General features: G+C 35.8%; 2 protein-coding genes and 1 long non-coding RNA gene across 6 annotated transcripts; all 3 read right to left on the reverse strand.

Annotated features, from left to right (window-relative positions):
* Nucleotides 1-1,205: 1,205 nt before the first annotated feature.
* LOC143460741 (uncharacterized) lies at nt 1,206-2,446 on the reverse strand. The gene is made up of 2 exons (XR_013117951.1): nt 2,263-2,446; nt 1,206-2,066 (listed from the first exon to the last, which is right to left on the reverse strand). It is a non-coding gene; the product is annotated as an uncharacterized LOC143460741 (long non-coding RNA).
* Nucleotides 2,383-6,006, reverse strand: LOC143460740 (uncharacterized). Of its 4 annotated transcripts, none has more exons than XR_013117950.1 (9): nt 5,868-6,006; nt 5,420-5,550; nt 4,600-4,718; nt 4,358-4,508; nt 4,075-4,227; nt 3,812-3,934; nt 3,566-3,719; nt 2,793-2,975; nt 2,383-2,522 (listed from the first exon to the last, which is right to left on the reverse strand). XR_013117950.1 is itself a non-coding variant. In XM_076958353.1 (9 exons), exons 1-8 carry the CDS (start codon nt 5,917-5,919, stop codon nt 2,848-2,850), a joined length of 1,011 nt encoding a protein of 336 aa, XP_076814468.1. In that variant the 5' UTR covers nt 5,920-6,006; the 3' UTR covers nt 2,385-2,522; nt 2,828-2,847. The 4 variants fall into 4 exon arrangements, 3 of the variants coding, with proteins under 3 accessions (XP_076814468.1, XP_076814469.1, XP_076814467.1); XM_076958353.1 differs by having other exon boundaries at nt 2,385-2,522; nt 2,828-2,975; XM_076958354.1 differs by lacking the exon at nt 2,383-2,522 and having other exon boundaries at nt 2,614-2,975; nt 4,075-4,212.
* A 289-nt stretch (nt 6,007-6,295) lies between these two features.
* Nucleotides 6,296-9,448, reverse strand: LOC143460853 (vesicular integral-membrane protein VIP36-like). Its single transcript, XM_076958508.1, has 7 exons — nt 9,234-9,448; nt 8,524-8,639; nt 8,208-8,399; nt 7,933-8,094; nt 7,651-7,765; nt 7,360-7,476; nt 6,296-7,033 (listed from the first exon to the last, which is right to left on the reverse strand). Exons 1-7 carry the CDS (start codon nt 9,361-9,363, stop codon nt 6,867-6,869), a joined length of 999 nt encoding a protein of 332 aa, XP_076814623.1. The 5' UTR covers nt 9,364-9,448; the 3' UTR covers nt 6,296-6,866.
* Between the last annotated feature and the right edge of the window lie 1,655 nt (nt 9,449-11,103).

Consider the following 11,103-nt stretch of genomic DNA (forward strand, 5'->3'; position numbering starts at 1 on the left):
TTGCAATTTTTTCGAAACTCGGCAACCTTCTTTGTCAAATTATTTTCACAAATGGCCGCCACTTGATAAATTCATGGATTCAGATAAATTGTAAAAATGCAAAGGACATATGGAAAAAATTTAACTTTGTCTATTTTTTAGCAAAGTTTGCAAGTTTAACAAAATTTCCAAATCTATCTTGTCGTACCAATCGTGGGCAGCGTGGGGAACCCGGTGCACCCTGCATGATGATTAGAAATTCACAGATCATGGAGTAACACTATAAATTTATTGATTTTAAAAATCAGCTGGGCACCAATATAGGCAATAGCTTATAGCTGGGGCTGTACTGCGATTTATGCAATAAAAATTTAGAAGTTCTTAATCCGGCATAAATTTCGGATTGTGTTATTTCTACCTTCTGTATATACTTAATGTTGCTTGCAATTGCGCAATTGTGCTCACTGCTTTGTCACATTTTTATCGGTAGGCCTAAGCGTAAAATTATGTTCTATGTCGGAATCAATAATTATCACAGTGTCATTATTAGGCTTACGTCTTATACCATAACATAAGATTTCTTACTAAATGACTAAAACTCACTTCTTCTCAGGAGAATATCGAAAAAAAAGATTGCGAGGAGGAACGAATAGACATAATCCGACAGCAACATGCTTCAACAGATTTAATCTTGGCTGAAAAATGATCTTTGGAACGTGACAATTGCTATCTTTATAAAATGTTTGAAAGAGTTATAATTATAACGTCCAAAGCTATTTTTGCTTGAGTAAACTTTTTTTATTAGGCTATTTAAAATGTGAAGTTGTTTTGCAAGAGAATGTTGTCAAGTTATGGAATACCTTCGGTGAGCTAAACCGAGCATTAAACGTGTTGATACTTAACATGAAAGCTTCTTGAAAGATATTAAAATATTATAAGCCTACTTGTTAATATCATATTTTAACGTTGGTGATTAAATATAAACCACTGTTAATTTTGACTAAATTGTGAAGTTAAAATCGACTGACAAGTTCATAAAGTTTTTTATTACCCCAGGTCGTAGTCATTCGGCAAAGCAGTGATTTTCAAGAGAATTTGCTGATATCTTCGACCGCGTAACCGTTTCCAAAAATACTTGAATGATTTTTCCAACCTCTGTTTTCTATGTTGTGTTGAGATTTTCAAAACGATTTGTTTAAGATAAAAGGAAGATCGGATTACACCAGTTCATTGAGCAAAGTAAGAAATTTTATTACGAAAAGCCTTTTTTTAAAACGGTAGCTGGTAATTTGTTTGTGAAAATGGTAACAAAAATTCTGTTGTTGTGAGTTCATTGAACACCATAACATGCCAACATCTTTATGCCTGCAACAGCTCATAATAATACTTGTTAAAACTACCAACGTATCACCTTGATTTTCCAAACGATTTGTCCAAAGTTAAAGGAAGATTAATTCAGCAAGTATCCCAAATTGTTTACCACTCTGCTTTTAAAAGTAAATTGGTGAAGAAAAAACATTACTGAAGAAACAGATTGCTTAATTATATCACAAAACTAAAGAACAATATCGCAGTCATCCGAGGAACACAATTCATGACCAACAATTAATGAATAGCGCAGGAAACAAAGATTGTAACAAAACATGGCTACTCAATTTTTGTTCAGGCAAAATTAAAAAAATGAACAAATCTCTGTCCAACATATGCATACGTTATACACTAAATATGCTATCAACTATCAGGTTATTAGTAGGTTACCGCAAAACAGGTAACAACAATGTGGTTAACGTACCCACATTTTAACAAATGATGTTTCTTCAAAGTATGCATCTACAATCAAAACACATACGAGAACATTGAGTGCAAAATAATACAATGTATTTTACAATAAAACTAATTTAATTCAACGCAAACACTTGTTAGACCACTAAAAATAAAAACTAATCATTTGAACATTGGAGATAAAAAACAATTCATTTTGAAATGAAGAGTCATATATAAAAACTTTGTTTGGTTTATCCAGAAGATGTTAAGCAAATCTCATTAATCGATCTGTACTTGGCTGTTGTTGATATTATAGACGGGACCTGAAAAACAAACAAAAACACGGCAAATCTAAAAGGAAAATAAGCCATGGTAATTCGTTTACTCATAATTATCACTTAGATCTTTGTTTAAAACAGTAACAACACAATGTTGTGGTGATTGTATAACGACCCCGACTACATGCGTAATTAGCGAACAAGATTGCAAAGAAAAACATCCTTTACTAAGAGCATTTACTTTGTGGTTGTTCTGGAGGTGACGGGAAGAAAAAGTTATTCGATTTGATAATTTCCATCGAGTCTTTGAACTTTATTTCGTAAGTAAAGTCTGCCTCTTCCAAACCCAAGTCCTCGCGACGGTTTCTCACGCGGAAGAGGGACATACACCTTGTGCCTTGCTCAAAGAGCTGACTGATGCTCATTTCCTTTGACGCCGGCTCGATTAAAGCATTCGAGCTTCTGATGCTTATCGTAACAGTGTCATCGCCATCTTTCCAGCTTAAATTACAAAAAAAACTAATCAAAGCAAAGGGTTGAAAACGTGTTTAAATAAAATCATTCTCAGTTGGAAGAGCATCAGCTTTAATGGAAAACTGATTTGGCGTTCTGAAAGCTAGGACCATCAACTAACCAGGAGTAACTCTTAACTTACAGTATGTTCATTGGTTTAAGAATACCTGGGGACGTGCAAAAGCTTTTCAATATGAAATCATCATAAACAACATATAATTTCAGATGAAATCTGCCGATACTTATTTCTTATCTTACAAAAATTTGAAGTTTTCTTTAAAGGCTTCTCCGACCTGAAGCTTGCTGTCGTCAGTCATGACGTCATCTTTGAGCTCCCACACAAGAACGGGATCGTTGGATGTGTTTGGATTGAGGTAGCAGACATGATACAGTTGCTTTGTGAACATTTTCCTCTTAACGTAATCAGTGACAACGTCGAACCTAAGACAGAAATTCCAGATTCGAACTTCAAGCCAAAATTGCAAAAGGCTTAATTAATTGCAACGCACCAAGAAACTTTCACAAGCTTTTACTGTAATCTTGTTGCTAAATCTCAATCGCCATTGCTAGTCCTCACGTGCTACGTCAGTACAGGAAGCGATAAAGGTTTCGACAAAGCCGTTTTTCGTTACTTTAAACATTCGCAACCGACGAATAACGTACTTTAAAGTTTCAAAAACCGTAATCATTATAAAGTATAAAGTCGTACATTTCCCAACAACTGCTCAATATTCACTACAACTCATCATACTAGTCTTTGTGTGTAAGTTTACAACGCACGAGGTCGACCTTAGCCATACTACGTCTGATCGCGTCACTCGTATTTTCCTGTGGCCTAGCTTTCATTGAAGTTCAGTCGATCGTCGACATGATCATTCTACGGAGACGTCGACACACGTCAGTGATGGGCGGTTACGGTTGCATAGCTACAACGAAAATTTCCATAGAGCTTCAAGGAGAACAAAGGCACATTGATTTACGGCAGCTTGCGAAAAAAGCTTTTTGTCAGCTTTGAAAGAAATACATCCCACCTTTTCCCAAAACAGCGATATTTCTGTAGCCTTCTTTGCAGATTGTGTGGATTGTGTGTGCAGATTTAGTTAATAGTAAAAGATTAGTCAACATTTCTTTTGTATTCATTCCATTCCACCTGTGTTTTTCTGCATCCACTGAGAGTTGCAAGTTCTATGACAGAACAATTAACATAATTATAAATTTCATTTTAATGCTACAACGTAGATCTCATGAAAAATGGATGGAAATACGATAAAACTTACTTCGACAAGATGCTTCAAAATGTGATCGTCAACAACCATAAAATCACTTTGTTGCTCTTCCTCGTTTACGATTGAGGCCAACAACACAGAGCTTATCACATCCAGGCAAGACCAGTTGCGTATCTACGACCATAAACATATTGGGTAATTATTGATGTGGAAATGCTATAATGCAAATTGCAGAGAACACTTGGTCTTTTCTGATTGAATTAGTAAATAACTAAGTATATTTTAAAAACGTTTAAGTGTTAGTTTCAAGCAACCTTAACATTGGTCGCATTGCGGGAATAATGCTTGAGTAGTTCAACAATGTCAAGATGAATCAGATAGTTCAGGTTGTCTTGAAATTTGGCGCAGTTGTATAGAATGACCATGGCTTGAAAAACGATAAATCCATTGCTCTGTATTGAAGTCAACTAATAATTGTTTGTAAAACACAAAAACATAATTCAGTCATCTGCACAGCATACTGGCTACTCAAATTAAAACCACAAAAGTTAGTTAAAATATGGTTTACGTAAATAAACTTACAGCGCGTTTACTTACATTCCTATCTTGGTTAAATGAATCTTTAAAGTATTTTAAATCTTTAACAAGAAAATCAAGCACGCCACATTTTCTGCATTCATCACAAAACGTTTCACTTTTGTCAGTTCCTCCCCATAAAACATCTCTCACTGCTTCAAAAATCTCACAGCTGTATATAATACAATAAAAAGGGAAGAACTTCTAACAAATAGAAATCTTTAATCATTTTTGTATTTAATCTATCACATGAAATTATTTACTCTTCTGTTGGATAGTTTCCATCTTTATAGCCAAGAACTTCCAGATATCCATAAAGTGTTTTCACGCCTCCAGCATCTGCGATTAGATTCGAAACACTCAAAGACTCTTCAGATTCGAGCTAAAAGAAAAGGCAGCAGTTTGAATGAGTCTGAGCCACAATGAAATTAAGTCAATGTAAGCTTTTTGTATTTAAAAATGATTGTAAAATGTCATAGAAACAATAGCAGTTGTTAATATCGGGCAAAACTGCCAGCAAATGTAACATTTCCCCCTCCTATTTCTATTAGTTTATTAATTATGAAAACCCAATCTCATATTAGACTATCCTATATTTTATGCTAGCAAGTTGGCAACTCGCATGCTAAGCACGTGCTCATCTATCCTGGTTAGGTTATTTATTTTATTACGATTGTTTGTTTTTTAATTTATGAAATTTGTAGATTTTCAAAGGTTTTTATAAAGTAAACGTGGTCTCTGTACAAAGTTAATACACATATATAGAAAAAGTTCGGTCTAGTGCAGAAGTGCACAACCACAAGATACATTTCTACACCAGACAACACTCCGGGTGCTCAGTGGTCAGCAGATTGTGCCCAGCCATCAGCAGATTGCCATTGCTCAATCTGTGACCAGTCAACCGTGCAAGATGCTGCAAAACTGTTGCGTTTACATTGTATCGTTTGTAATTACAGTGCTAATTAATAGCTTCTGTGGCGCTGAAAACTAACTAAGCAGCCTAAGTTTATAATAATAAGCGATTGCCCCGTCTTATACGTATTTTAATGCAACATTTCACGATGGGCGAAACGTCTTACTCACGTTTGTGAGCTGGACAAATGTTTTTAATATAGGCTTCAGGTCTGGATTTAGACTGGACGTATCTATCAGTTGATTTAAATACGACTCGAGCTTGTCCAAATATTCCGTAATAGTTGACTGCTGGGGATTGTCTGCAAAATACAAAAAAAATATTACTGTCGTTTAGTGTATTGCTTTTGCTTCAGCGGAAAGCAACCGTTCTCTGGGATTGGTTTAAGTTTTGACACAATTTCGTTCGAGAAAGCATTAACACTGACACAGCTAACAGAGTTCAAACATATCAGCCAGACACATCGCCTGTATTAGAGACGTCACATTTGTTTTTTACAATGTAATCGCTCGATGTCCTTGTACGTCAAACTACTATTTTCTACTGCTTTGTTTGATTACTCGGTCTCGCCGACCTTAATTAAACACCATACTAAAACTATTCACCAGTTGTTCATACTTTGAACTATTTCTTCGCCACTTGCATGATCTTTAGTCGTGTGTTTGTCCATTTTTCAAGCTCTCGATGGCAGCAATATAAATTCATTAAAGAAAACTACAGTATTAGCAAAAGTACATTTCTATCCTAATACTCATATTCATAATCACACGATTAACATCGGCCTTTTTCAGTTCAACAACATTTTCCATAAATTATACCGCAAAATAAATCACAACTGCCATTTAATCTTCCTTTCATAAAATGTGTTTTGTTGTAGCTTGCTCAGGGTAAACTGTAACGAAAAGCGGAACTTGTCGTGTTTTCGAAACTTGGCTGAATTGAAACTACACAGTAATAAGGTATGATGACTTACCGGCGACCACTGGCGGTAAATGAACTTCCGAATTTTAGCCGCTAATCAAAGGCGAGCGGTAGACAAACCTGGGGACCATATTATTAGAAATTTATTTAAACCGACTTTAGTCTTCGGCAAACTGCATTTCAAGGCACTCGTGTAAATGAACATGAAAATACTAAAATCAAATACACGTAAACTACAATCTTTTATAGCCAGAAACGTAACAAGTGGTCTTGCCACAATGACAAGAGTTTTAAGTACAAGGGCAAAAGCAACGAGTTAAATAGCAGGCCTTGCTGTGGAAGCTGATATTGCACAGATTCAGTTAGATTTGTCCACAAAGGCTTAGGGAATTCATTCTGAGTTCATTTGTCGAAGAAAAAGTGATTATAAATTTCATCATTCGTTTTTTGCTTCAAAGACCTGCAAGAAAGTGTTTCCTGGGTTCCTTCCATTCAATGTCGCTTGTTGCATAATCTCACTTTCTCAAATTTAAATTGTGTTGCTTCGTCTCGAAAATTTGAAAAAAGTCCATCGTATTGAAGCAACACTTTAAGCATATGTCAAGAACCACATAAAAAATTCGAACATCCTATTGTTCGAAGTTGTACGAAAATAAGTTTATATGTTGGCATTCTGAAACGCCGCTTGTTGCGAAGTCAGTAGAAGCGTTTTCGGTTTTTTTCTTGGCGCTTTTGAAACACAACGACCCCAACAACGATGCAGACACCGACGCCGAGTAATGCGCAAACAATTATAAGAAAGAGTTTAAACCCAGAGATGGATGTGTTGCGGTAATCCCCTGTACCGGAATCATCACGATTGTCTGCAAAACATAAAACATTAAATGATAATTAATTTCTGCTTCTTCAAGGAAAAAAAACCACATACTTGAAGATATTTGACAAACATTTCCAGTATTATTAAATGCATAAATGCCTTACAATGCACTGTATGCAGAACTGATTTCTATTAAGTGCAGGCCTAACACAATGTTGCAGCTACATAATTACCCAACAGACACATGACTACCACAAATTACAGATAATGCTCAAACCACACCTTCACTCACCATATGACCCAAATAAAACACAGCCATGCCAGTTGTACGTTTGCACAGTAATTACACCATACAGTAAATTAACAACTTGCCTATTGGCGGCTTTCCGAAGACACCCGGTTTGATCGTCGACCAATCTTCAGCCTCTTCCTCTGCGGTCCTTGTAATATCCAACTCATAGAATTTGAACCCAATCAAATGATGATTATCTGGAGATATCGAGACATGTTTAGTTTTAGTTTTGCATCAAGTTCAATGCAATATTTAGTCGAACATTTGGTCCCAAGTCACGGTCGGTTCGTATGTCGTTGCGGGGCATGAGAAATATGCGCAACAGCGTTTGACATTTCACTATAAGGTGTGCATCAGTACATCTGTCTTACCTGCTAAATCCCCTGTAGCGGCAGATACGCCAAAAAAATATCCAGTCGGCAGCTGCACCCCTGGTACGTCTATGCATTCTCTCCAAGTGTCTTGTCCATCTATATCCACTTTTATCTGGAAAATTATCACATAAACTGTCCTGTTAAGCAAAAAAGTTAAACTTGCAATCGTGATTTTGGATACAATCGATGTGACAACATCGAAACATTGAAAATGGTTATTAAACAGTCTAAGTTCTAAAATAATAGTAATTTATGGTAAAGCATTAAAAAGTCGCTTACTGTTAGTCTTTGTCTCACATATCGAATGGCAATTGTTGTATCATAATCCTTATTTCGAAAAGAACCCAAACACGAGCCAATAGAGTTTAGTTGTCCATCACTCATATGGTCGTACTTCGTTGACCCATTACCAACCATGGCAGAGATTTGTGGAAATGTTACCTGAGAAAAGATGATCATCACATCAAATAATAATCGTTTTCAAGGTTAACTGGTGATTAAGAACAATAAATTTATATGTCTACGGAAAAATGTTGCAATGTGAAGTCACGTACGGGTTGGTCTCCATTTTTGTAAGTGTCCAAGAATATTCCGAGACCTTCAAATTCATCGCGGCTCCCAAACACTGGTCCTGGTGTCAGCCGAGAATACGTGTACCAAATTGCTAAGCCATCCGCAGCTAGAGTGCGGCCGCCACCAAAAATTTTGAATTGCATATGAATTTCCCAATCCCTCAAATGGCAAGGCTGGCAAAGTAACATGGTTTCATTATTATTATCAAATTTCATACTGTTATGCATACATGATAATTTGAATTGATAACTATGTTATAGTTTGAAACAATATGATGAGAACATTGAAGAAACTTACAATTTTGCTCCATACCGAACCCAGCTGACCTTGATGATTGGTAGTTAAACTAATAAAGTTGTTTGTAATCATAGCGTTGTCGCGAAAATCCCAAAATGGGATTGTCATTCCATTCCCTATAGTAAAAGTATATACAGTGATAAGATTAACTTATTTTATATATATGGTATACAATTTTTGCATGGGAATAGAGCAGTTTAGACAATTCTTGTTTGTGGTTTAATTTAACTCACAGATGATTCAATCCATGATGAGCAAGCCCAACACAATCCAACCAACTTACGATTAAACTCAGGACAATTTAATCAGGAACTATTCAACCTACAGATGTCGGTCATCCTGAGTTTAATCTGTTCTTAGTTGAATTGTCTGTGGGTTGAATCAACCTAGAATCATAATGCTTACTATCACCTCAGCTGAATTTTTTTCATTTTTGCGTTTTTTGCATAAAACTGCAGTGTGTCTAAAATCTTTATAAAACTATTATAATTTTATCATCACAAATAATGGAGTTGAATAATGTTGCATTTACATCATTGGAAAAACTTCAAGACAAAAAACCCAAAACCTGTTGTTTTTAACAGAAGAGTGAAAAGCAAAAAAGGTTCTGTTTCTATTAATGAGTATTTTAATTTTTTCAAGAAAACTTTTCATATTTATACACATAAAATTACAAACTGCTTCTTCACAATCGGCATACACAAACATACCTGAATACGGCTTGCTCAGACTGTATTCTCGCTTCAAAAATCCTCCTTCAGGGGGCACTTGTGAGCTTTCTTGACAAAAAATCGCTCTTGCAAGAACAGAAATCACAAAGTAATATGCTGCTTTTCCCATCCTGTATGTTAGAAATTTGAAGACAAATCTGTCTTATTTAAAAAAGTGCTACTGCTATAAAAAGATCATATCTAGAAAATAATTAAATATTTTAATACTAAAAACACAATAGTCTTGATTATTTTAGATTAGTTATTTAGACTGGGCAACTTGTTAATATGTACTGGTATGTAGGCTATATGCATAATTTGAGCACAGTTTTTCAAACTTTCTAATCAAAGAATCTCATATCATCAATACGTATAAATTTGAACAAAGTCTATATAGGCCTATCAACCAGTTTAATCATAAAATTTTGTTTATAAAAATCATTTTTTGGTCAATCATTTAAATTTCTTTTCAATGCAAATCATCAAATTTATATGTGGGTAGTAGAGACTAGATATATAAGATGTTTAGGCTAACAAATCGATCTGAACAATATTATCCCAATTCACTGTGAACAGTTGTCTTGTTACACATTGTGGAGACTGAAAAGCATTCATAATGGAAAGTGTGGCAGTTGCACGCATGAGATTCACCAACATGCACGCCGAATGTTTTTATTTTCATGCCATTTTATAATGAACAAACATGAAAAGGCTGGTCGTTTGAACGCCATTCTATAATAAGTAAGCAAAGAATTGATGCTTCTGTGAACGTCATCACGCCAAAATTTGCATCTTTTATACGCATGATTTGTCGTCGAAAACTGCCCTACTTTTCAGTTGGTGAAAGCAGGGAAACCGCACCCTCGAGATTTTCAAAGACTGCGCTTGCTGCACCCGAACGTTCCACATTTACATCTCGAGAGGGAGATCACAGGCTCTGCGTTTTGCCTACCAGACTGTAATATGCACCTGGTGCACCCCAATTTTAACCATCCGCACCAGATCACCCTAGTTTTGGTTATCCAGATCCACCAAAATCTCATTAAAAATTGCCATGCTTTCCAGTATCGTATGTTATAAATGAGATTGGTTTCATAATCTAACTAAACAAAAAGCTTGGAAACAATACAAATCAAAATAAACCATTGTTGGTCTTACAACCCATGTATCATATGTTTGCAATTGCAGTTACTTGGATAGGTCCTACTTTGCTATGTTAATTTTGCTGGCTCTTGGTCTTTACTAGGTTATTGCATTGGAATTCGTTGCGCAACCTTGCTTTCAGCCGAAGTGAAAAAGTGTGCATACGCTAGGCTCATTTGCATTGTGTTGAAGACTGAAATTTTTTGTTTCAGCAGGCCTAAATAATACGTTTCGTATCCCAGAAATGATTTCGCTTTTGACCAACGTACTGTATCTAGTGTAAGTTGAGCGGTCCTAAAGCCTGCTAACTCATTTGTCTACAGAAAACCTTGATCTGTCAGAAAAGTCTCGAAGCAACAGCGCGACCGATTTTGCCGGCCTACACCTTTTTGCCACGACTGTCATAGAATGCAATGAAGCATGACGGTACAAATATTATCTTGTTTATTTTTCGTCATTGACTGCGGGGGAACGAAAAATAAAATGCTAACCATTGTGTCATAAAACATATACAAATGCATTTATTTTTTATGACTTCGACGCACGAACTCTGATCGTGCTGTCACGGTAGAAATCTGCTGAAAGTCTGAAAACTTTTACTACACGTATTCGCAAACAACAAATTTCTATGTCAACGCACTTGCTTTTGCAACCCACATTGCCACATACGCTAAGTCTAGCTTCGTTGGTCATTTCTAAATTCATTTTAAAAACTAAGCACAGCGAA

This window comes from Clavelina lepadiformis, chromosome 5 (assembly GCF_947623445.1).
Source record: "Clavelina lepadiformis chromosome 5, kaClaLepa1.1, whole genome shotgun sequence".
NCBI classification, from domain to species: domain Eukaryota; kingdom Metazoa; phylum Chordata; class Ascidiacea; order Aplousobranchia; family Clavelinidae; genus Clavelina; species Clavelina lepadiformis.

Coding starts and splice junctions, on each gene's coding strand:
- LOC143460853 (XM_076958508.1), bottom strand. CDS start 9,363: ATGGGAAAAGCAGCATATTACTTTGTGATTTCTGTTCTTGCAAGAGCG. Junction 8,400..8,523: donor GTTCGGTATGGAGCAAAATT/GTAAGTTTCTTC, acceptor TTACTTTGCCAG/CCTTGCCATTTGAGGGATTG. Junction 8,095..8,207: donor ACAAAAATGGAGACCAACCC/GTACGTGACTTC, acceptor ATCTTTTCTCAG/GTAACATTTCCACAAATCTC.
- LOC143460740 (XM_076958353.1), bottom strand. CDS start 5,919: ATGGACAAACACACGACTAAAGATCATGCAAGTGGCGAAGAAATAGTT. Junction 4,719..5,419: donor CATTTGTCCAGCTCACAAAC/GTGAGTAAGACG, acceptor CTTTTCTTTTAG/CTCGAATCTGAAGAGTCTTT. Junction 2,976..3,565: donor TATCGCTGTTTTGGGAAAAG/GTGGGATGTATT, acceptor TTTCTGTCTTAG/GTTCGACGTTGTCACTGATT.